General features: G+C 44.0%; 1 protein-coding gene across 5 annotated transcripts in view; it reads left to right on the top strand.

Annotated features, from left to right (window-relative positions):
• The window catches only part of LOC112235736 (SH2 domain-containing adapter protein F-like), a 111,811-nt gene extending 94,337 nt beyond the window's left edge, over positions 1–17,474 (top strand). For 2 of the 5 annotated variants that reach the window (XM_024404250.2, XM_024404252.2), the window contains 3 exons: positions 8,892–9,069; positions 9,278–9,397; positions 15,063–17,474. In XM_024404250.2, the coding sequence (XP_024260018.1) occupies positions 8,892–9,069; positions 9,278–9,397; positions 15,063–15,249 (485 nt within the window). In that variant the 3' untranslated portion in view covers positions 15,250–17,474. Of the gene's footprint in view, positions 1–8,891; positions 9,070–9,277; positions 9,398–9,695; positions 11,772–15,062 lie in introns of those variants that run through there. The other 3 variants (XM_024404251.2, XM_024404253.2, XM_042320976.1) reach the window with 2 other exon arrangements.
• Positions 17,475–26,858: the final 9,384 nt, after the last annotated feature.

Below are 26,858 nucleotides of genomic sequence, written 5' to 3'. Positions count from 1 at the left end.
ACTGCCCTTTTCCATCTGGATTACATAGGGCAGAAAATCACTATTACTAGCCAGGTTGTGTGGACGAAGGCTCATTACTTTTAATGGTGCTGAATTGCCTTCTGAATGGGTAATTGGAAGTGTAGGTGAACCATAATGCCACTGTCAACATAGACATAACTGTTCCAAGGCAAGCATCCCCTTGCCCACTGCTCTTTATAGATAATTCTCTCAAACCCTTGATTAAGAACCCATTCAAATCCCAAAGTTTACTACTGTTGGTGAGAACCTCCATGTAGCACAAAGTGTCTGACCTTGTTCTTCTAATGCTCTGTGACCAAATAACAACCCCATTTCCAGACTTCTGGACTTGAGTCACATGACTCGGGACTCGACTTTGACTTGAGACTGATGACTTGAAATGATCTGGCCAAGTTTTGTAACGTGTTGTCACTCATTTTATGGCAACACTCAGCAAGAGACAGTAACCGCAGCAAAAACCAACCGTGCAACAGATTGTCTAGTGAAAGGCACACTTGGCCCTCTGATTGGACCAGCAAACTGTCAATCAACACAGGTCGGGTGCACTAGTGAACATATTTCTGATTTGCTGTATAGCTATAAAATCGGGTGCAGCACAAACATGCCATAATAAATTGTTTGCTGATCAAGAATATTGACTGTTTACTTTGCAAGCACACCAGGAATGGGGCATCAGGCAACAATTAGACCGACTAGTATAGGCCTACTGGCCATTTGGTTATGTCAAAATTGCTTGACATTGATAATTTACTTTTCAAGCTTGCATTTGTAATTTGTTAAAACAAATGATTACTGTGGCGAGGATACACTATAGTCTCTCCACTTGAGCTGTCCATACTCCCGCCAGCGGAGAGTGCTTCGTTTTCTTGCTTACACACGTTTAAATGCATATGTGCTAAATCTGTATTCCAGATATAATCCTACTGTGTTTGCTGGCATTTCATCATTCCGTCCTGTACCGTTTATTGCTACACTTGTTTGATACGATCCATTTTCATTTGTCATACCATTTCTTACCCTCTGAGTGGGCGCAATGTTTATTGTGCACATGAACGTTCGCAAGACTCCTGTGGTAGAAGTTCTGTTTATTTCATTCAATGTATGGATTCTTTTGTTCATATTTCTCGGGTTATGTCCGAGTTCTGTGTGTGTCCTACTGTATGTCTCTGTCATTCTGGTTGTGTGCAATAGGAGCGTGTCCCAGTGCGCATAGAAAAGGCTACGTGGCCTGCGCGCCAAGCTATGGAGACAGTACGTTGAAAAATATGCATTATTTTCTCATGTATGAATGGTGATGAAATTAATAATCATCAAGTCTGATTAAAGCAAATGTACAAATGTTAGAATGGATGTGGAAATGGCTTTTTACATTGTAGAACCAGTTTATTGGTTGTAATTGCCAATTGGGTAATTGTATGGTCCTGGGAGTGATCAAGTGCTTATATGTACCTGTTTGAGCTCCTGTTAGATGGATTGGATTTGGTTTCTCAAGGGGAGGCTGTACTGTCTTGCCCGCTACCTATGTCCGTTCAGATAGGACAGGTTATGCCTCATACAGAAGCTATTTCCTTTGGACTGTGTATATTTGGTTACTCTACTTGTGTATTTGTATGATATGGACTTTCACCATTGGATCGCTGAGACCTGTAAAATAAATCTACCCTCTGAGCACGTCAACCTGCCTTGCATTCTGCTGATGTCACCCCCTGACGACTGCTACAAGATCCCTATTTTACAATTACATCATGTGTTGTAGACAAATTTATTAAAAGGGCTGTAGACAAATAGACAAAGATTTGCAGTCATTGCATGTATAGATGCATTTTTAACTTGACTTTAAAAAAACACGTGTCAACTTGACTTCCTCTTAGAATGCACAACTTGGGCTTGACTCGAGACTCGACCCATTCTACTTGAGACTCACTTGAGACATGGACCTTGAGACTTGCTTGTGATTCGGTTAATAGTGTCTTGGTCCATTTCCTATTATGAAGCCTCAGTGTGTTTGCCAATGTTTGCAGCTTTTCCACAGCTCTACAATCAGTAACTAATTATCCAGGGAGAGAGAGAGGCGAGGGGCCATGTGTAGCAGAACTAATACTCAGGCTGAGGCTCTGTACTCCCCTGGTAGTGTAGAGGGGGTGTACTACTGTAGAGAGACCAATGGAGACTGGGGTTTAAATTGGAAATGTGTTTGTCCTTCATACTGTTCTATCCATTCCAACCAGTACAATGAGCCATCCTCCACCAGAGAGCGTGCCTGTAAAATGAGCTGGCTGTGTTCTGAGGGTGAGGACAGGGCAGATGTCTGATTTATGCCCCATAATGCCTTGGGAATGGCTCCACTTCCCCCATGCATGGGATATGAGTGGGTTTTAGTGTGGCGTCTGGCTGAAAGAGGATCCTCTCTCTGTCTGAACTCCCACCACATCACATGGGTCAGATGTTGGATATAGAGACTGGGGGTGGAGGGCTCTCTGACCTTCCTGTGAGTACAATTGCAGGCCTCTCACCTCCTGTCACCTCTGACTACAGGCAGGCCTCCACTCAAACAGGAGGACAGAGTAGGTAGAAGTTGTTCCTTACCACTGCCACAGGGTCGGATGTTTTGACATCCTCCTAATGGTTGGAGTTGAGTGTAGGGTAATTCATCTGATCCTAGAACTGTTGTTAGGGGCAAAAGCCATTGCTCCTCCTGGCCGTAACCAGGTCTCCAGGTTACAAGTGTTACCAGGGCCATTATGATGTGTGATTATGGACCTGGATGGAACAGTGCCCAGTACAGCCGAACAGAACCTGTCTCACCAGTTCAACATCATTATCATATTTAAATATTGTCTGACAGTAAAGATATTACATCTGCATATAAATAGAAGACAGTCCTTTGTCTGGATGTAATGAAGAGCTTTTGCCTTTGTTTTCTGATGTGAATTGATTGTCTGGGTGTTCAGGCCTTCCCGTCCCTTTGTCTCACTGGAATACAAAACAATGTAATTAAAAGATATCCAGATTTCATTTTTGTTCAAGGAATCTGCGGGCTTTTAAGCCTTTGGAGGATTGTTCCTTTGTTTTTGGGAAAACTCGTCGGGATACGTTTTGGGATTACATAGAAAAATAACGTGCCTTGATGTTGAACTCGTCAGAGAATACGACCAGTGGGTTCAGCAGATCCTATTCGACTTCCCCTGGATGTCAACAGAAAGCAGGGGTTTTACAAGCTGCTCGTTCTCTCCCATGGCCTTGTATGGTTTTATGGTTTGATGCTCACAATGTGCCATGCATTTCAATGAGCCTTCAAACCTGTTAATCATTTCACACGTCAAACTGGAAATCTTAATTGTAACCCTATAATACAGCAGTAGATCTCCAGCTTTCCCCACTGACCAGTGAACTCACTCTTTTGATGGAAGTACCATTAGTAAATGAGAATTAATTAGCTGGCTTAATTAGTAAATGTGCTGTGTGGAAGGTGGGTGGTTGTCTCAGTGAGAGGAGGCAGTAGTGAGTGGTTTTCAGCTTGCTGGATTCCTTTGTCGCTCTATCTCTGCTCTGCTTTGGTCTAGGCATGTTCTGGTCCTCTCTAGATGTCCCTTTGACCCTTTGTGGCCAATCAGCTCCCTCTCTCCATCTCCCTTCCTCTCTACCTCCACCCCCTCCCTCCATCCCTACAGCCTGTGTTTTGTTGGGAGCCTGTAGAGATAGGTGGAAGGCTGGAGAGGGTGGGCCCTTCAACCATCCATCACCGTCTGACTGACGGTTCAATCTGATACCGAGATTCCATTTGCTCTGCTTTACACGCCACAATACAGGTCGTGTAGACAGGCTGGCAGACACACACACAGAATGGCGTGTGTGTGCGTCCGCGTGGGTCCTTCCATCACTCGAACTGCCCCCCAGGGCTCATTACCTGTGTGCCAATCCTCTCTTCAACCTCCTCTTGTCCGTCCTGAGTGTGAGCGGTGGAGAATGAAAGGGAATGAGTTTGGGCTGAATATCACCAGGAATCAGCCAAACTATAATACCGCTGCAGCTCCAGCTGTTGTGGGGGAGACGGTTGGCAATCATAGAAGACACATGTTCTTCACACTCAAACAAATAAAATGGTCACTTTTTTGTTGTTGTTAGTGGCTCACTCCTTAGTAATGCCTCTTTGAAGCTATCTGCGTTGCCTCTGATAAGGCCTGTTCTGACGGTGGAGGTTGAGTGGTGAACGCCGCTGAGGATCGCCATTCACTCTGCCTAGGTGGAGTCAAAAGCAAGAGAAGAACAATTGTTTAATCACACTGAGCTGGTTCCTTGTGGATCTGATGTTACTGTAGATGTCAGAGTTTAATTGAGGTGTTTAGGAATTAGTATTAGACATAATTGCAGTGGGATTGAGAGCTCTGAATAGGGCTCAGGTGAACATCAGTCTAAACTATCACCATCAAACCAATAATAACAGACTTTAGTGTTGGTTCATATTTCTTCATAGCCGTAGACCTGGAATGGAGACAGACATTTGCCAATGTCATGTACTGGTATGTGATAGCTGATAGCATCAAGAACGTGTTCTGTCTGCCACAGTGATGACAAATAGCTGACCGAAAGTTTCCTCAAATGGGAACTCCTTGTGTTCTGATAATACTCTCACATTCACAAACACATACTGACACACTCATATAGCACACACCAACACACACACTTATACGTTCAGAGCACAGGAGGCTGGTGGCACCTTAATTGGGGATGACGGGCTCATGGTAAAGCCTGAAGCGGAATTAGTGGAATGGTATCAAACACATACTGACACACTCATATAGCACACACCAACACGTTCAGAGCACAGGAGGCTGGTGGCACCTTAATGGGGGAGGACGGGCTCATGGTAAAGCCTGGAGCGGAATTAGTGGAATGGTATCAAACACATGGCTTCCAGGTGTTTGATGCCGTTCCGGCCATTTATTATGAGCCGTCCTCCCCTCTGTAGCCTCAACTGTTTCAGAGATACAGCGGACATTTTTTAAAATATATATAGAGATAGGGTTTTGTTTCATTAAAGAGGAAATACAATATATAGACTACAGCAGTCCCTCTCCTGCTGTCTCCTCCTGTGACATTATTGCACAGACGTACACTCAGGGGAAGGTTTGCTGCAGAGCTACAGATTGGCTGTGTCCTGGCTGACAGGGTGAGGGGCTGCAAACACGCATCTTTTCCCACCCGGTCAGTCTCCATGGAAACCCTATCTCTCACACATACATTAAACATATATGGATCAGACTTGTACGGTTTATAGAAACCCATTTGTGAGAATGTATCCTCCATATTTGACTTTTATTTAACAACGGAGACTAGCAAAGCAAATCATTTTGCCTCATTTATACTGTACAATGTGTGTCACCTTTAGACTCAACTATGTATTAGTGCTATAAACTGTATCATTATAATTTTGTATAGCCAAGCCATGGAACTGTGTTTACACAGGCAGCCCAATTCAGATTATTATGATTTTTTTGGCACAAATTGGTATTTTGACCAGTCAGATCTTTAGCCAATTATCTGGGCAAAACATGAGAATTGGGCTGCCTGTGTAAACGAAGCCTTAGTTTATTAAATTAAATAAATACTTATTCACATGAACAATAGAAATTAGGTTAAGGGGAGCCCCTGGTGGTCACTGGTGGAACACCATGATCATGTATGTATGATGTAGCTTTTTCCAGTGGTAAGCACATGCTGTGCATGCTTCAGGGATGCTCAGAATAGGTTTCTGCTGTTCAGTATGTAGCTTAGCATCAGACAGAGTTAATTGCTTCTAGTTGTGCATGTCAGGCATTTACATGAGGTTGTTTTCTAGAAGACATCTACATTTATTGATTCATAAAATATAAACAAATGCAACAATTTTAACGATTTTACTGAGTTACAGATCATGTAAGGAAATCAGTCAATTGAAATAAATTCATTAGGCCCTTATCTATGGATTTCACATGACTGGGAATGCAGATATGCATCAGTTGGTCAAAGACACCTAAAATAAAAGTAGGGTCATGGATCAGAAAACCAGTCAGTGTCTGGTGTGAACACCATTTGCCACATGCAGTGCGACACATCTAATTTGCATAGAGTTGATCAGGCTGTTGATTGTGGCCTATGGAATGTTGTCCCATTCCTCTTCAATGGCTGTGCGAAATTCCTGGATATTGGCGGGAACTGGAGCATGCTGTCGTGCACGTCAATCCAGAGCATCCCAAACGTGCCAATGTCTTGTGAATATGCAGACCATGGAAGAACTGGAACATTTTCAGCTTCCAGAAATGATGTACAGATTCTTACGACATGGGGTCGTGCATTATCATGCTGAAACATGAGGCGGATGAATGGCACGACAATAGGCCTCAGGATCTCGTCACGGTATCTCTGAGCATTCAAATTGACACCGCTTATACCTGCCCATACCATAACCCCACTGCCACTATGGGGCACTCTGTTCACAAAGTTGATATCAGCAAAACGCTGGCCCACACAACACCATAAACGCTGTCGGCCATGTGCCTGATACAGTTGAAACTGGGATTCAGCCATGAAGCGTGCCAGTGGCCATCGAATGTGAGCAGTTGTCCACTGAAGTCGGTTATGACAGCGAACTGCAGTCAAGTCAAGACCCTGGTGAGGATGATGAGATGAGCTTCCCTGAGACGGTTTCTGAAAGTTTGTTCAGAAATTCTTTGGTTGTGCAAACCCACAGTTTAATCAGCTGTCCAGGTGGTTGGTCTCAGACGATCCCGCAGGTGAAGAAGCCAAATGTGGAGGTCCTGGACTGGCGTGATTACACGTGGTCTGTGGTTGTGAGGCCGGTTGAACACACTGCCAAATTCTCTAAAATGAAATAGGAGGTGGCTTGTTGTAGAGCAATTAACATTAAATTCACTGGAAACAGCTCTGGTGGACATTCCTGCAGTCAGCATGCCAATTGCACACTCTCTCAAAACTTGAGACTTTTGCTGTGTGACAAAACTGCACCGTAGCCTTTTATTGTCCCCAGCACAAGGTGTACCTGTGTAATGATCATGCTGTTCAATCAGCTTCTTGATAGGTGGATGGATTATCTTGGCAAAGGAGAAATGCTCACTATCAGTGATGTAAACAAATTTGTGCACAACATTTGAGAGAAATAAGCTTTTTGTGCGTATGGAACATTTCTGGGATCTTTTATTTCAGCTCATGAAACATGGGACCAACACTTTACATGTTGCGTTTGATACGTTTGTTCAGTGTATAATAGTGGAAGGACTGTAAGGACTCTCAATGTTACAATAGCTTTACAGAAAGTGAAACGCTAGCCTTTGACTGGAGGTGTGGTCGAGACTAGACAAGCTTATTCCACCTCTCTCCATCGATATGTTGTGATTCCAGCGGCTCTTGTCTGTCTGTCTGGAGGAGCTGTCCACTCAGTGTAGTTAAACCCAGGCCTGGAGTGAGATTAGCCCTTGAGATGAGTGGTGGTGGGGGGCATGCAATCACAACTAAGAGTATGCTAAATGAACTGCTTCCATCAGAGGCTCATCGTTTGATGTTGCTCCACTCCTCTTGAAGCCCTAAAGCGGTCTTCAGCATTCTGGCAGTGACAGACTGGTAATGTGTTTGATGTTGAAGGGTGACCTCAGTTTATTGCTGGGGGTAGCAAGCCAAGGCAACTGGAAATGGGGCTCTTTCCAAAGGATGGTGTGACATCAACTACAGAAATGACCTGTGGAGTAAAACAGCCCACTCTCCTGTGTCAGTGTCTCTGACCGCTGACCACTACCAGGAAGTTCTGAGGTTTCAACTTCTACTCCTGGTCCCCTGCCACCCTCTGATCTCTCATCAGACTGTGTAAATAGGGAAATTGAGTAGCTTGTTTCTGTTTGGTCTAAAAGCACATCTCTAACTCTGTCAGGGTCATGTCACGATTTGGATGGATCACCTCCGATCCCCCATCAGGCCGAGCAGCAAAGCCCTGAGAAGTGCCAACTTCCAAAGGAGCCTGTCTATTCTCTAGTTGGTGACCTTGGCACTTTTCAAGGCCTGGCTCAATGATTAACCTGGACTAGTTTGTGCATGTTGTGTTTTCCCTCCCGTCTGGCATTGTGTACTCAGTGTGGCTGGATTGATTTCTGTCTCGCTCTGCCTTCATCTGTGAAGTTCCTTGAGGGGGATGTGTTGTGCAGAGTGGTGCGGTGTGTGTTTAAACACTGAGGCATGGCTGTCTCCTCTCATTAACACGTCTCACTGCAGGACAGCGCATACAAGCCGGGAAAGACCAGGAGGAATCATGAAAATGAAGTCACAGCGGCCCAGTGTTTCACAGATATGCCTGATGTTTTGAACACATGCTTCTCTGAACTCAACGCCACTTCAATTGCATTGCTTGTAATTGATGAGTGCAGGAAACACAAGATGGATTTCAATGGTCAGATTGTTGAAGCTAGAATCCTTAGTTGCTATATCCATTTTAGACTTCTAATGTCATGAGATATACCCATTGATTCTTGAACAATATAACTTGTAAATGTGTCATGAGCTTAGTTCAACTGTCGTACCCCATCAGGCTCCAAAATATCAGCTTGTTTTTTACTCGGTTTACAAACTATGTAAACAAACACTGAATAGCCTCAAAACATGGTTAAAACTGTAATTATGATATCACAGATGGTCTGTCCTTGCATCCATAGCCCTATGAATTTGAGTGGTTCCATTTCTCGAGGCCCGTCCCTTAGCTTTATACAGAAACGGAGGTGGGGTGTCCAGTGTTCCAAGGCTGATGTTTGAAATGTCTCCAGGATGTCTCTATTGAGATGCTGTTGTGTTGTGATGCTCATATCTGTCTGTGTCTCCTTCATTTACAGTCCAGTTTGAAGGGGCGGAGAAGTCCAGAATGTCGCCCACCAGAGAGGGTAAAGGAGGGCGTCCGCCCCGCATCCACTCCAGTTGCTGTCTGGTCAACACCAAGATGAGCTCTCTGGACCACTGCAGTGCTGCTCTGGGGGAACGCATTGACCCCTCCATGTCCCTGGAGAGCCAATTGTAAGTTATCCTCCCCTACCATTTTCTATCCACAGAATTATAATGACTAGTCATTCTATTCCTGTGATTCTCTCTATGGATTTGGTTATTTTGTGTTGGTTCTTCTGAGGTAGAGCTGTGGAGATATTTGATTGTCTTTTGATGTTAGATAAGACACCTTCTCCACTTGAAACTCTGCTATATCCTCCCTCTTCTCTCCACCCTGTAGCTGGTACCATGGAGCGATCAGCAGGACGGATGCAGAGTCTCTGCTGAGGCTGTGTAAAGAGGCCAGCTACCTGGTGAGGAACAGTGAGACCAGCAAGAACGACTTCTCCCTCTCACTCAAGTAAGACCCTTCCCATACATACTGTCCACTACACACAAGTAATCTGTGTACAGTTGATGACACCCTCTCACACACTAGAGAATATCCAGCACCTGCTGTGCCTTCAGAATTATTCATACCTCTTTTGACTTATTCCATATTTTGTTGTTACAGCCTGAATTCAACATTTATTATTTAGATTTAATCCATTTTGATTTCATCCACATAATTCCCCATAATAACAAAGTGAAAACATGTTTTTTTAAATGTTTGCAAACTTATTGAACATGAAATACGGAAATATCTCATGGACCCACAGGTCTTCCTCACCTCCTACCTACCTGCTGACTGTCTCTTCAGTATGGTTATACACATCACCTTTAAGAACCCTGTCCTTCCTACATGATGCCCTCCCACCTCCACCAGGTAACATCTCTAGCCCCGTGGACTTGCCCAGAACTGAATTCATAATGCCCCCCTAGCTGACCTCTGCCCCCTGACTGTGACCTGTCTCCAGGCCAGCGGAGGGTCCAGGGGACAGGCCCTGGTTGGTTTAGTCTGGTCTGACATTTAGCTGGAGGGTAGCTTAAAGGGTCTCGCTGCACAGCTGGTATTCACCTCCACAGGGCAGTCACATCCCATCGACTCCAAAGGCTCTGAGGGCTCACACTACCGCAGGGAGCCAGCCAACTGATGAGTGTCAGCGGGCTGCCATTTCACCAGCACACAGCAATCCCTGGCTGAGAAAAACATTTCACCACAGGGGCAGAGAAAGTGCCTCTGATATGAGCTGCAGAGAGGATAACCGCTGGAGTTATGGCCATGGAAGACAGTTGTACAGTATTATTGTCACCTTTCTTCAGATAGAAACTGACATTTGTGCTCTTTTGTTATTCACAATAAAGCACACATCTGTCGATAAAGTCAGCGATAGATTAGATACGTTGCAGCAGGAGGAAAAACCGTTGCTGGGCCCGAGGACGCTCCTCGTCCGTCTGCTTTAGGCTCATCTCTGCTGGCAGGAGGAGATGATGCTGTCCAGAGATGCTCCACTGCTCCTCACACTGACTGACTGCTCATTTCATTACCAGAGCTCTGGGACTCTGCCCCTGCCTGCCAGGGGACACACACAGGGAATTAGACTGGTGGGCTTGATTGGACAGACAGTGCTGGGCCATTGGCTGGACTGTCTGGTGCAGTAGGCTGGTAGGCCTTATTGGACAGACAGGGCTGGGGTTGTTTGGGGTGACTTTATTTAACTAGGCAAGTCAGTTAAGAACAAATTCTTATTTACAATGACGGCCAAACCCGGACGACGCTGGGCCAATTGTGAGGAAACCTATGAGACTCCCAATCATGGCCGAATGTGATACATCCTAGATTCGAAACAGGGACTGTAGTGATGCCTCTTGCACTGAGATGCAGTGCCTCAGACCGCTGTGTCACTCGGAAGGTCACTAGGACACGTCCCATGCTGTGTCTGAGGGGGTGGAGGAGAGGAGTGTTGTTCATCTCCAGTAGCAGCTTTCCTTCTCAGCTAGAGCCCACGAACTGTGACCTTTCAGCCAGCAGCACTGAACCTCTGACCCTGTCAGTCTAGCTGCCTCCATGGCCAGTCACTGTAGTAGAAAGTCATATTGACTCTGAGTTCAAAGTTCAAACACGTAGACTTCTGAGTGTGTCTAGGACCACCAATGTCAATCCCAGAATAATGGGACTAATCCAGAAAGGAGTGATGGAATGAATTGTTCCGTGTCTGTGTGCTTGTGAACCATACATCATAGTTGTGTAAAAGGCTGTTTACAACACACTCTTTGTTGGACCTCCGGCACAGATCAGTGGAGATGTCATCCACACAGGACAGAGGGCAAAGGCAGGAAGGCAGATATTTCTAAACCGCTCTGGCGTGTGTGGTGGATCATGTGCCTGTGTCCTGCCAGCGTAACTGTGTTAGTTGTGCAGTACTGGTAGGAAGCAGAGGAGGTTGTAGGGTCATTCAGATCAACACAGTAAACAATCTGCGGGTTGATTCATGGAGCCGGCAGTGGGGAGGGGGTGAAACCTCTGTGGCAGAGGCTGGAAACCCAATGTGTAGGCCAGATACTCGATGTTGGCAGATGCTGAAACCTCTGTGGCAGAGGCTGGAAACCCAATGTGTAGGCCAGATACTCGATGTTGGCAGATGCTGAAACCTCTGTGGCAGAGGCTAGAAGACCCTGTGTTTAGATACTCCATGTCTGAAGCTGCTGAAATATTCATGGGGCCAATTCGGCGACACGTTTGTGCTTTGCATCATTGATGAAGGCCCAGACTTTCACTAACCACCAGTCCTGAGAGCCTTTTGACCGGGAGAGAGGGTACCTTGTTTCTTTCTCTCTCTCTTTCTCTCTCTCTCTCTCTCTCTCTCTCTCTCTCTCTCTCTCTCTCTCTCTCTCTCTGTCTCTCTCTGTCTCTCTCTGTCTCTCTCTGTCTCTCTCTCTCTCTCTCTGTCTCTCTCTGTCTCTCTCTGTCTCTCTCTGTCTCTCTCTGTCTCTCTCTGTCTCTCTCTCTCTCTCTCTCTCTCTCTCTCTGAAGATGAGTGGTCTTCTAGGTGCATAAAACACATTTAGCCTTTCACTGGTCTCTGAGAGCCGTAGCTCTCCCTCCTCCCCCAGGGAGGGGTTTTACACAGCCGGGTTTACGGGCTGACTGAGGTAGAAAATAAACCGTTGATGAAAGAGGAAAACAAAGATTTATGCAACAAAATGTGTTGATGCTACAACACATGAGAAACTATAAAGCCTTGGAGTTGTAGAAAGAACAACAAAAGCTCTCCCCGTTGGCAGTTGAACTCATGTCAGGAGAGGCAAAAGTGTCTCAGGAAAGTGTCTTCTCTTTGTCTTTCTTGTGAGAGACAGTTTCTCCCAGTTTGTTGTGGAGTGTGCAGTTCAGTGTGCGTGCAGTTCAGTGCACAGTTCAGTGCGTTTTATTAATGCATGTTTTCTTCCTGGATATTACCACAACCGGAATGGTTCCCAAATGAAACACGTCAACAACACAGCTTTGTGTTATGTACAATATAGTTGACCTATAATGATCAGAACCAACCACATTCTTGTTTCTAAAGTCACTCTCAACCACGAGGAACAGGTGTGGTCATGTCCTGATCATGTCTGTAATCCTTCCAGTCAGACACGCTCTATTTGTGGCTGCCACAGTATGTATTAAACCGGAAGAATAGCTATTCAGGACATTTCCTGTCCCACAATGCTTCATAAGGTCATGGCTTTCTTTCTGGATCATTATCTTCTGTTGGGTAAGGTTGGCTTCTCTGAAGCCATGGATATATTGCGTTGAAGCATCATTCGTGGTGCAGTCTAATATATGTAGAGAGGTAGGTAGAGATAAACGATGATGGCTGTCAGCCTATTTCTCTGCTGTGAGGATGAGAGGGTTCAAGTGAAAGTCATAGACCCCCGGTGAACAGGACACCAGACCTCCAGAGGGAAATTAATCCCGATTAGACAATAAAAGCACACAACTAAATAGGATACGATAACAAACACAAAAGGCCCAGTCTTGTCAAAAATAGCCCTACATTTCTGTTATCAGACAGCAGTGAGTAGTGGTCTATTGCGCCATTGTCTCTGAGTCTCCACGGAGCTGAAACGCGATAAGCGTAGCTAAACGCTGACGGGGAGGAAAATCTTAGGGGGATTTTTAAAATGTTCCTATTGATGTGTTTAGCTTTTTAAGTGGTGTGCTCGTGTAACCCAAGGCCTATCTCCTCAAGCTGTTGATAAATCAAACACACTTTGCCTTCAAAGTGGCCTCTCCTCTCCTGGCCCAGCTTAAGAAGCAGCAACACAGTGACTGCATCCCAAATTGGCACCCTAATTCCCTATATAGTGCACTACTTTTGGCCTAAGCCCTAAATGGGGAACAGGGTGTATTTTGGGATGTAGGCAGTGAACAGGCTATGTGACTAGAGATATCTGTCCTCATCTACTCCAACCAATAAACTTTTGAATTGATGAACATCCTGGTAATGACAGAGACGTATTCAACTGGAGGAGCTGGCTGGCTGATCAGGCTCAGTGATGGAGGAGGCTGAAACTAGCTGTATTTACTTCACTTTTATAGCAGCAGAGAAACCCTGCAGTCTCCCTCAGCTCTCTTATAAAACGATCATCCACCTCTCCTCACGCTAGATGCTCTCAATCTCCCTCGTTTCTTTTAGGGCCCTAGTCTCCCCCTCTCCGACTCCTCTCTCCTTCTATCTCCCCCTCTCTAACCATACTTTTAGTGCAGAAACTATACATGTCAAGGCTGTGACTTGCCAGTCTTACAGCAACAATGTGTTGAAGAGAAGATATGAGAGAATTCTTGTTGACCTTCCTTCATCTGCATTGGTCCTTACTAGTTTCACCGTGTCACACTAAGGTTTTGTCTCTTGGTTCATGAACTGATGAAAGATTTGACTTACAGTAAGTATTTGCCTCTGTTTTGAGAAATGTCATTTTTAATTGTTATTGTCCCTTAATAGAACCTGTTAAATGTCCCCTTGATCCTAAAGTTCTCTCCATAGCTTTGTTTCTGCTGGTGTCTTAGTGAGATGAATATGGCTTCAGGCTTTCCAAATGTATTTATAAGATAATGGAAGTATGGACATCTCATTTAAGATGCCCAGCAATTTGTGCTTTCTGCTGATAATGCACACACACACACACACGCAGAGACAGAATGGATAAGAAAACCTATTTCCATCTTTGAATGCCACTCCCCTCTTATGGGAACAGGAAGTAATTGCAGTCCATCACTGTCTGGCCTTTATTCCACTGTTTTTTATTTCTGTTGACAGGAGAAGCGACACCTGCTCTGCTAAATATTGTATATTTTTCCTAACTGTGTAAATCCTCCGGGTGAGCTGATTCTGCAGTATCTTTGGCATTGAACAATGCAAACAGAAGAAAAAAAACTTTCTCTGGGACCATGAGTCTGTGTTTTTAAAAAAAGAAAGAAAAAAAAGAGAAAAAAAGTTTTCTGATAAATGGTCTCCTGAGGACTTTTCTGCTACCCCCTCTCCCCCTCTACCTCACCATCTACCTCTTCTTCTCTCTCTCCCTTTTCCCCCTCTTCCTCGCTATCTTCCTCTCTCTCTTTCTCCCCTCTACCTCATCATGCCCCTCTTTCTCTCGCTCTCCTTCCCCCCCCTCTCTCTCTCTCTCTCGCATCCCTCTCTCTTCCTCTTCTCCACTCCTCCTCTCCTTCTCCTTCTATGTGATCAAAGGCCTGTGTCACTGCCCTTCTCCCTGCAGCTTCTGTCTAGTGCAGCATAATGGGGTTTATACAGCCACATTTCTCATTAAGACAAGGCTCCAGAGCAGGAGATTACTTAAGAGCTGTAAAGCACACAGATCCAAGGCTCCGGCTCAGCCCTAGAAATACCGAAGGGAGCACAGCCCAGGGAGCTTTTCATTTGCTCTGCATTTATTAACTGGTGTAGCCTAAGTGATTCTTCCTGGCTGCTCATTAGACTTGTAGCACTCTCTACTTACTGTACGTATGAGCATGCAGTATGTGACCTGGGTTCTAAACCAGCCCTACTGTACTGCATCGGCTGGGAATGATCTGTCACACTGTACCGCTGGGAGATAAAGCATTCATTGTTTTTAGAGCTGAAATAATGTTTTCTCTCTCCTTCTAGGAGCAGCCAGGGCTTCATGCACATGAAGCTGTCGAGGACGAAGGAGAACAAGTACATCCTGGGTCAGAACAGCTGTCCCTTCGACAGTGTCCCCGAGATCATCCACTTCTACTCCAGCCGCAAGCTGCCCATCAAGGGGGCCGAGCACATGTCCCTGCTCTACCCCGTGGCCATCAGGACACTATAGTGACATGTCCTTCCCCAAAGGTCACACAGGGGTCAGGGGTCAGATGCCCTCTCCTGCCACCTCCCATGGGAAACCCTGTCACTCTGCCTTTCTCCTTCTGTATGATTGGCCTGAAGGACAGAGTTCAAGTTGGCGGAGGAGGCAGGGATGATGATGATGATGATGATAACACAGCTCACCTGTCATCACCCACCTGATCCCAGACCAGCTATTAACTTTTTGTTTGTACTTGCTACAACATTATCATTGCATCATTGACTGACACATTATCTGCTGGCGAGCATTGTTTCACTGATCCCACAGCTGCTTCCTCAACAGTACCACTCTGTACCAATCTCCTCCACACAAGACCTGTTCATATTGGATTTGGCTCCATGTTATGCTGAAAGTGTTTATTTAGTGAGGGGAAGCTAAAGATTGTAATGTCCTTTATAAAGGAAGTGGGGAAGGCACATTAATGTATTGGAGTTGGGTTATATATGGGCACTCTACAGTGGCCGGCAAACTCAATAAACCTGCCCTGTGTGAATACTTTACCCATCAGTGCAACAACAGTTTAGTGTTTAAGTGCTGTAAGGTCTACAGACTGACGTCTGTCTCTGTCTAATCCCGGGACTGTAATTTCTGATATCTTTCACCACGGGTGTCCCATTGGTAGGACAGTGTAAGTACAGCTCTGGTTTGACAGTCAGCAGACTGATAGATGGATAACTATGTTACACAGCAGTAGCACCATTGGCTAAATGAGCCAGAGATGGGTGCCTAGTCTCAAAATGGGCTAAATTACCTTCCCAATCTGCCATCATCTTTGTATGGGTAGAATGGAATATGCCTGCATTGTCTACCTCAGAAAATCAATTTCATTCGTGAATCTACAGATCAATAGGTACAATGGGATTGCAGATATTGATCCAACCCCCACCATGCAACTCCGATTCCCAACAAATTGCATCGATGGTTTAAGAATATGTTTTTGCATAAACCAGTCAATCAGATAATGTTTTTGGTTCTTTTTTAAAAACAACATTTTACAGATCAGCATTTGTATGTATAGTCACTATGAAATTGTGTGATGTCCGTAACAAATGTTTGGTTAATGCCTTATAATGCATGGGTTGAATCAGTCGGATTAGATCCGCTGATTTCTAGAGTTCTGCTTCTTTCAATGATTGTTCTGTGACTGTAATTTATTCTGGGGTAATTCTTCTTATTACAGATGTGTTACTCCTCTCTGTGAAGGCCTGCCTCGTGGCATCCAGCCCTCACTATTCTCTGCCATGTGATCGTGTTTGGCCAGAGCTTGAACACCCCGGACCTGGTCTCATATACTGTGGTGCTTCGCTTTGTGTTTTAGTCACTTCTGCTTCATGTGTCCAACTGCCTCTGTGGCCTGACTCTGAGACACTGAGTGATGGTGTCTCGTGACCAATGGGATTGTCCAGCCTCACATAAAGACTGTCTGTAGAAGCCCCATGGACCAATCGGAGGATTCCATTTTCCTGGATGAACTCAGACCTCCAGTCTGTCATAACCCATCTATTTGTTGGAACTATTTAATACACACCTTGACTTCTCCCCTGAACCAGAGGGAGTGACGTGTCCTTTAAAATCTAAATGTTAATAAGGAGAGTGCTGAAGCATGCTATGCAATCCCATAGCCAGTGGGTGGCATCATTGCAGATGTGGAAATCAAAGGCTGTCCTCCAATTGGCATTTCCAGGGAATTATATGAGTGTTTGCTGGAGGTGAATTGATTCTGTTGGTAAGATAAGGGAACAAGTCAAGTAGGGTTGCATACAGCAGCAATGGTTCCCAAACTTTTTTGGTTACTGTACCACCAACTGAACTGTACTCTGCCCGGAGTACACCTGAAGTACCCCCTCATGTGCATTTTACAAGTAGGCCTATGGTCTCATGAGTCTTCTCAAGGTACCCCCTGTGGATAGACCAAATACCCTCCAGGGGTCCTAGTACCCATGGTTGTGAACCACTGGCATACAGTATATGACTCTTCATGGCAGGTTTAGGAGTTTGGCAATGTCATGATTAGGCTATCCCACACCTTCATGAGGTAACTGATGTTGAGGGAGAGGGCCATTGTATGTAATGGAGGGAAATTCTGCTCACATTTTATTAATTAAATAAATATATCAGTACCAGTCAAAAGTTTGGACACACCTACTCATTCAAGGGTTTTTCTTTATTTTTTTTACTATTTTCTACATTGTAGAATAATAGTGAAGACATCAACTATGAAATAACACATATAGAATTATGTAGTAACCAAAACAGTGTTAAACAAATCAAAATATATTTGAGATTCTTCAAAGTAGCCATCCTTTGCCTTGACAGCTTTGCACACTCTTGGCATTCTCTCAACCAGCTTCATGAGGAATGCTTTTTCAACAGTCTTGAAGGAGTTCCCACATATGCTGAGCACTTGTTGGATGCTTTTCCTTCACTCTGTGGTCCAACTCATCCCAAACCATCTCAATTGGGCTGAGGTCGGGTGATTCAGCACTCCATCACTCTCCTTCTTGGTCAAGTAGTCCTTACACAGCCTGGAGGTGTGTTTTAGGTCATTGTCCTGTTGAATAACAAATTATTGTCCCACTAAGTGCAAACCAGATGACGTATCGCTGCAGAATGTTGTGGTAGCCATGATTGTTAATTGTGCCTTGAATTCTAAATAAATCACAGACAGGGTCACCAGCAAAGCACCCCACACCATCACACATCCTCCTCCATACTTCACGGTGGGATCCACAAATGTGGAGATCATCCATTCACCTACTCTGGGTCTCTCAAAGCGACAGCTGCTGGAACCAAAAGTCTCAAATTTGGACTCATCAGACCAAAGGACAGATTTCTACCGGTCTAATGTCCATTGCTTGTGTTTCTTGGCCCAAGCAAGTCTCTTCTTCTTATTGGTGTCCTTTAGTAGTGGTTACTTTGCAGCAATATGACCATGAAGGCCTGATTCACACAGTCTCCTCTGAACAGTTGATGTTGAGTTGTCTGTTACTTGAACTCTGTGAAGCATTTATTCGGGCTGCAATCTGACGTGCAGTTAACTCTAATGAATGTATCCTCTGCAGCAGATGTAACTCTGGTCTTTCATTCCAGTGGCGGTCCTCATGAGAACCAGTTTCATCATACCGCTTGATGGTTGTTGCGACTGCACTTGAAGAAACTTTCAAAGTCCTTGAAAAGTTCTGCATTGACTGACCTTCATGTCTTAAAGTAATAATGGACTGTCATTTCTCTTTGCTTATTTGAGATGTTCTTGCCATAATATGGACTTTAATATGGACCCTATTTGGTGAAAGACTATCTTCTGTATACCCACCCTACCTTGTCACAACACAACTGATTGGCTCAAAAGCATTAAGAAGGAAAGAAATTCCACAAATTAACTTTTAACAAGGCACACCTATTAATTGAAATGCATTCCAGGTGACTACTTCATGAAGCTAGTTGAGAGAATGCCAAGCATATGCAAAGCTGTCATTAAGGAAAGGGTGGCTATTTGAAGAATCTCAAATATAAAATATATTTAGATTTGTTTAACACTTTTTTTGGTTACTACATGATTCCATATGTGTTATTTCATAGGTTTGATGTCTTCACTATTATTCTACAATGTAGAAAATAGTAAAAATAAAGAAAAATCCTTGAATGAGTAGGTGTGTCCAAACTTTTGACTGGTTGTGTGTGTGTGTGTGTGTGTGTGTGTGTGTGTGTGTGGTGTGTGTGTGTGTGTGTGTGTGTGTGTGTGTGTGTGTGTGTCGTGGCCAAAAGTTTTGAGAATGACAAATATTAATTTTCACAAAGTCTGCTGTCTCAGTTTGTATGATGGCAATTTGCATATACTCCAGAATGTTATGAAGAGTGATCAGATGAATTGCAATTAATTGCCAAGTCCCTATTTGCCATGCAAATGAACTGAATCCCCCCCCCCAAAAAAAAATTCCACTGCATTTCTGCAGAAGACTTCAGGGCACCCAAGAAAGTCCAGCAAGCGCCAGGACTGTCTCCTAAAGTTGATTCAGCTGCGGGATCGGGGCACCACCAGTACAGAGCTTGCTCAGGAATGGCAGCAGGCAGGTGTGAGTGCATCTGCACGCACAGTGAGGTGAAGACTTTTGGAGGATGGCCTGGTGTCAAGAAGGGCAGCAAAGAAGCCGCTTCTCTCCAGGAAAAACATCAGGGACAGACTGATATTCTGCAAAAGGTACAGGGATTGGACTGCTGAGGACTGGGGTAAAGTAATTTTCTCTGAATCCCCTTTCCGATTGTTTGGGGCATCCGGAAATAAGCTTGTCCGGAGAAGACAAGGTGAGCGCTACCATCAGTCCTGTGTCATGCCAACAGTAAAGCATCCTGAGACCATTCATGTGTGGGGTTACTTCTCAGCCAAGGGAGTGGGCTCACTCACAATTTTGCCTAAGAACACAGCCATGAATAAAGAATGGTACCAACACATCCTCCGAGAGCAACTTCTCCCAACCATCCTGGAACAGTTTGGTGACGAACAATGCCTTTTCCAGCATGATGGAGCACCTTGCCATAAGGCAAAAGTGATAATGAAGTGGCTCGGGGAACCACACATCGATATTTTGGGTCCATGGCCAGGAGACTCCCCTGACCTTAATCACATTGAGAACATGTGGTCAATCCTCAAGACGCGGGTGGACAAACAAAAACCCACAATTTCTGACAAACTCCAAGCATTGATTATGCAAGAATGGGCTGCCATCAGTCAGAACGTGGCCCAGAAGTTAATTGACAGCATGCCAGGGCGGATTGCAGAGGTCTTTAAAAAGAAGGGTCAACACTGCAAATATTGACTCTTTGCATCAACTTCATGTAAGTGTCAATAAAGGTCTGACACTTATGAAATGCTTGTAATTATACTTCAGTATTCCATAGTAACATCTGACAAAAATATCTAGACACTGAAGAAGCAAACTTTTTGGAAATTTGTATTTGTGTCATTCTCAAAACTTTTGGCCACGTGTGTGTATGTGTATATTCAGACCCCTTTGTTAAAAATGGTTACATTACAGCCTTATTCTAAAATGGATTAAATAATTTATTAATAACAATCTACACACAATACCGCATAATGACAAAGTGAAAAGATTTTAATTTTTGCACATTTATAAAAAATTAAAACAGACCTTATGTATATACGTTTTCAGACCCTTTGCTATGAGACTCGAAATTGAGCTCAGGTGCATCCTGTTTCCATTGATCATCGTTGATGTTCAACACCTTGATTGGAGTCCATTTGTGGTAAATTAAATAGTTTGGACATGATTTGGCAAGGCACACACGGGTCTATGTAAGGTCCCATAGTTGACAGTGTATGTCAGAGCAAACACCAAGCCATGAGGTTGAAGGAATTGTCCATAGAGCTATGAAACAGGATTGTGTCAAGGCACAGATCTGGGGAAGGATACCAAAATAATTCTGTAGTGTTGAAGGTCCCCAAGAACACAGTGGCCTCCATCATTTTTAAATGGAACAAGTTTGGAACCACCAAGACTCTTCCTAGAGCTGGGCCGCCCAGCCAAACTGAGCAATCGGGGGAGAAAAGCCTTGGTCAGGGAGGTGACCAAGAACCCGATGGTCACTCTGAAAGAGCTCCAGAGTTCATCTGTGGAGATGGTTGTCCTTCTGTAATGTTCTCCCATCTACACAGTACTCCACCAATCAGGCCTTTGTGGTAGAGTGGCCAGACTGAAGCCACTCCTCAGTAAAAGGCACATGACAGCCCGTTTGGAGTTTGCCAAAAAGGCACCTAATGACTCTCAGACCGTAAGAAACCAGATTCTTTGGTCTGATAAACGCAAGATTGAACTCTTTGGCGAAGACTCACACAGCCAAGACAACGCAGGAGTGGCTTCGGGACAAGTCTCTGAATGTCCTTGTGGCCCAGCCAGAGTCCGGACTTGAACCCGATCAAACATCTCTGGAGAGACCTGAAAATAGCTGTGCAGCGATGCCCCCCATCCAACCTAACAGAGCTTGAGAGGATCTTCATAAAAAAATGAGAGAAACTCCCCAAATACAGGTGTACCAAGCTTGTAGCGTCATACCCAAGAAGACTCAAGACTGTATTCTCTGCCAAGGTTCTTCAACAAAGTTCTGAGTGGCGCGTCAGAATACTTATGAAAATATCACATTTACATGTTTTTTTTTTATTTGCAAAAATGTCTAAATTTGTTTTTGCTTCGTCGTTATGGGGTATTGTGTGTAGATTTGATGAGGGAAAAAACGATTTAATCCAGTTTAGAATAAGGCTATAATGTAACAAAATTTGGAAAAAGTCAAGGGGTCTAAATACTTTCCGAATGCACTATATGTCTTAATGTTCCTGTGTGGCAGAGATGAAACATAAAGAAGAGGAGGATCTTTATTCAGGTGACAGATGCATGTTACTGGTCCCACGTACGTTGTCCACGCTGCACGGAGGAAGTCCCCTCGCCTGACTAGGAGGGAGGAAGGGAGGTGATTCTGGAAGGCAGAGAAGGAGCTTTGTCTCAATCAGCAGACTCACTCTTCACATTATGTCTCTCTGGGAACCTGGAATAGTCCTTCTCACCCTCAGAGAAGTGTGTGCGTGTTGCCATCAGCCATCGACTTACTCGGTGTCTCTCTAGCCACTCTGAGGTCAAGTGGTTTTAATGCTTTTGTGTACATTTTCTTCCCGTGTATGTATTCACTACTATAACATATCTGTACAGTCCCTCATTGCCAAATGTATATACTGAATGTATTGTATGGGGACATAGAGGCATCATGTTTCAAACTAAATAAAGTAGTTTGAGTCCAAACCCTCAGTCTTTTGGCTCTTTCTTGATGCTGCGACAAACATGTCACAAACGAATGTTGCATCCAAACGGTATTTGGTAAAAAAACTCAAAACCGTTGTGGTTACCAGTTACCATGGTAAAGGTCTATTCAATGGTAAGTGCCATAGAGCCTCTCTCTGTTGGTTGAGTCAAGGACGGGGTATTGCAAGAATAGTAAAAGAGGATAAAGTCACTGCCGTCAACCTAGTAGTGAATGGTCATCTGCTCCACCACATGATCCCAACCCAGTTCTCACTGCACACCGGCCGGCCGTGATATTATAGTGATATCTTCTAATCAAATGGCTACCCAGACTATTTTCATCCCCACCCCCCCTCTTTTACACAGCTGATACTCCATGTTATCATCTATGCCTAGCCACTTTAATAACTACCTACATGTACACTACCATTCAAAAGATTGGGGTCACTTAGAAATGTACTTTTTTTTGTCCATTAAAATGACATCAAATTGATCAGAAATATAGTGTAAACATTGTTAATGTTGTAATTTACTATTGCAGCTGGAAACGGCTGATTTTTAATGGAATATCTACATGGGCTTACAGAGGCCCATTATCAGCACCCATCACTCCTGTGTTCCAATGGCACGTTGTGTTAGTTAATCCAAGTTTATCATTTTAAAAGGCTAATTGATAATTAGAAAACACTTTTGCAATTATGTTAACACAACTGAAAACTGTTGTTCTGATTTAAAGAAACAATAAAACTGGCCTTCTTTAGACTAGTTGAGTATCTGGAGCATTTGTAGGTTCGATTACAGGCTCAAAATGGTCAGAAATAAAGAACTTTCTTCTGAAACTCGTCAGTCTATTCTTGTTCTCAGAAATAAATTAAGGCTATTCCATGCGAGAAATTGCCAAGAAACTGAAGATCTCGTACAACACTGTGTACTACTCCCTTCACAGAACAGCGCAAACTGTCTCTAACCAGAATAGAAAGAGGAGTGTGAGGCCCCGGTGCACAACTGAGCAAGAGGACAAGTACATTAGAGTGTCTAGTTTGAGAAACAGACGCCTCACAAGTCCTCAACTGGCAGCTTCATTAAATGGTACCCGCAAAATATCAGTCTCAATGTCAACAGTGAAGAGGTGACTCCGGGGTGCTGGCCTTCTATGCAGAGTTCATCTGTCCAGTGTCTGTGTTCTTTTGCCCATCTTAATCTTTTCTTTTTATTGGCCAATCTGAGATATGGCCTTTCTAAGTGACCCCAAACTTTTGAATGGTAGTGTACATATTACCTCAACTAACCAGTGTCCCCACACATTGACTCTGTACCGGTACCCCCCTTGTATATAGTCCCACTATTGTTATTTTACTGCTTTTCTTTAATTATTTGTTACTTTTATTTATTATTCTAAACCCATATTTTTTTTTAAACTGCATTGTTGGTTAGGGGCTCGTAAGTAAGCATTTCACTGTAAGGTCTACACCTGTTGTATTCGGCGCATGTGACTGATGAAATTTCTATTTATTTGATTGAATGAACTAACCCAAGATCTGTACAGAGGAAATGTATTAATTGCGATGTATGCCAAACACGGTCTGAGTCGGTCTCTAGCGTCTTTCTTCGAGAGCATACTTAATTCATGTATTAATAAACAACTACAGGAGAGCTCTGAGAGACAGAGAACAGCGGTTGAGATTACAGAGAACACACCCTGGGCATTGATGGTGATGGTGCTAGAGAATCCTTCATTTAAACACAAGCGCACAGCGTGGCTTTAACAAGCAGACCAGACAGCCTGGGGATTCGGGCCACGTGGCTTTGATGCTCTACTGTTGGAGAACACAGGCCCATATATGTCTGTCTGAATGCTCAGTGTTTTTGCTCCTGAAAGAGAAGCAGTGTTTTAGTTAGCATGCTCCTCTCCCCAGCTCTCCTCCTGTTGCCTTCTGTTAGTAGGTGGGGCTAGATCAATGTGTAAACATCCTTTCAGAGCCTCACAATGGAGCCAAGCTGGCCTATAAAGTCTGCAGTGTTTTCTATTACACACAGCTTGCATGAAGAGACAGAGGACAGACAGATGGATGTTACCACCGACAACCAAAAGCAATAAGGAGAAGGCGGGGAATGTGTGATCCACCTCTTTCGTGAAAGTGTGGAGAAATATTTTCCACGCAAAGTTGACATAACTTGCAATGAACTAGTTTGTTGATGCTTGAACAGAAGTGTGTTCATATACTCTCCTGAGAACCCATCCAAGGTGATTTAGGGTATTGCTGTTTTGTTTAGAGGAACGTCTAAATCTTATTCAGACACTCTTATCGTTCTCTACCACACAGCAGCTTCATGGTGGTCCTTCCAGCTGCTCTGGAGAGATGTGTCATTTCTAACCTTTCTCCCACTGCTGCGATATCACCCTCTCCCAGGGATTAGACACCCACCAAGGGTTAAAACACCCACCAAGGGTTAAAACACCTGAGAGGATATGCATCAAAGCGTCCTTTGGTGGACAAAAGAGCATCCACAGGCCTGAAAGACATGGCTTGAAAGCAGCAATGAACGCATCCATTCCACAGACGGATAGAAAAAATGGCCCTTGTCCATCACCAACTCATTTCATATTCAGCCCAGTCATGCCTGACAGAAAGCAAGCTCAGGTAAACAGACTTGATGCTAATAACACATGAACTGCATCATTTAAAAAGACAAAAACAAAATGGGGAGACAATATACTCTCCTCCAGTTCCCTTCTGACACGTGTGAGGAGGTGACCCGAAGTGAAACCTGTTATTATTCTGCAGTCTCTGGCAGTTAGATTAATTTAGCTTTTACTCTGCTTTAAATGGTCTATTATGGCTGCAGAGTTTTCCACTGTGTAGTCATAGAGTATAATTAAGTAGGACTGTCCTAATCCATCCCTGAATCTACAGGTCAATGTTGTGTTGGACAATGTGGATAGTTCTGTCTGCTGCAGAGCAAAGCCACTATACTCAGAGACTGGTGGCTGGGTTTTTCTATGTCATTTATTGTCCTCCTTTTTGAATTACAGCTTCTTCCAACCAACTATGTTGTCGTAACAGTGGTTTAGATGAAAGAGAGCTGGAGCAGAGTGGTGCAGAGCTTGGAGCTGCTGTACTCATGAAAGGTAATTTTCTTCTCAGGGTCATGTGAACCCGCAATGAACCTGGGTTGAGTCGCTGTGTCTGCAGTCTGCATATAGTCAGGCATTCACAGAGCAGCAGAATACATGAGAGAAGAGGAGCTATAATGACCTAAGACTCTGGGGGACAGGGGTAATGGGGAGAGAAAGGATGGGAGGAATGACTGTCCTCCCCTATTTCCCTGCATTTATCCTGTCCCTCTACAGTTTGTCAAACATTAGTGACTCTACTGATTAAGTGCAGTTTCCTACCCAGCCAAGACATTGCCTTCATCCACAAATAACACCCTATTTGCACCCTCATCCCCCCTAGGTCCCACACAAGCCTGTCTGCATGGACAGAAGGGGGAGAGAGGTCACTATACAGCCACAGGTACAAACTGAACAGATCTGCCTGGACAGCACCTTCTTCCACCTCCATTTTGATGTCAAGCAGCACAGGGGGCAGATGAGGAAGGCGTTTCATCTTCTTTGCATTGTCCTCCGAGTGGAGAAAAAAAAAAGAGAAAGAATGTTTGTAACCTAAATGTAGTGCAATGACAGCAATATGTGAAGATGTGCAATGTGATTACATATCCCCATCTGAATCAGATAAATGCATCTCCATGGCAACTTCCCTGGATGTTGTGACGGTATATTGTTGGAGGTTTGAGGATGTGATGCTTGTTGCAGTTAAGAGGATAGGTCTGACATGGCAACGACCAGCAGAATAAACAGTTTCTGTTTAATAATCACAATACCTCTACCATTACTGTAATGCTTTTAACGTGATCTATCAAACAAAGAACACCAATATATTGTCTAATAAGCCTACAGTAAATCAATTCCTATGGTGCATCATTATTTACTTAAATTAGCTTGAAAGGCAATCAAATGTTGTATTAACTAATTGAAGACTAGACATAATTTGAAGTAGTTCTGAAGAGTCCAGGGAGAGACCTCACTTTTGAAACTCTGTAGGAGATATTCAGAGGGAAATTGCCAGCAGGTGTGCATGGCATGTAAAATGGTAATTGGGACGGGAAAGACACAAAGCACTGTTTGGGTGCTGCGCTCATGAAAAGGCCGTTCACTGATTGAGCAGCCGCATGCACCAAGACGCAGTTCTAAAACTAAGCAGGGCAATTACTGAAGATTGAGAATGGTAGGGTGAGGTGGCACACAATTTGTCATCTTCTTCCACAGCACCCCAATGGGAGACAATGAGACAAACCAGTTCACAAAATGGGTCTGGTCATTTAAAGAGCAAACCCATTTGAATAAAGAGCAAGCCCATTTGCTTGTAGAGACCATGTTCAGCTCAGACACAATAACATCCTTCTACAGTACAATGTTTGCATAATGTCAGCTGTTAAGAGTAAACATGTAATAAATCTTATAACTGTTGGATGAGCTTAGAATGATATAAAACCACAAAAGTCAAATAGTATTTGTATTATGTGTTTATTGATCTGGCAGACCAACTGAAACAGTTTCAGAATCAGTTCAAACATTAGCTAGCCATATTTGTCAAATTTCTACTCCTTATTTCTCTATTGAATGGAATTTTGAAGGAACTATGGTAAGTGGTTATACATTGCCACCTAGTGTACAACTGTATGAATTACAGTTAGACCCAAGGG

This window comes from Oncorhynchus tshawytscha, linkage group LG04, assembly GCF_018296145.1.
Source record: "Oncorhynchus tshawytscha isolate Ot180627B linkage group LG04, Otsh_v2.0, whole genome shotgun sequence".
NCBI classification, from domain to species: domain Eukaryota; kingdom Metazoa; phylum Chordata; class Actinopteri; order Salmoniformes; family Salmonidae; genus Oncorhynchus; species Oncorhynchus tshawytscha.
The sequence above is the reverse complement of the archived record's forward strand: the minus strand, read 5'-3'. Positions and strand labels throughout refer to the sequence as shown.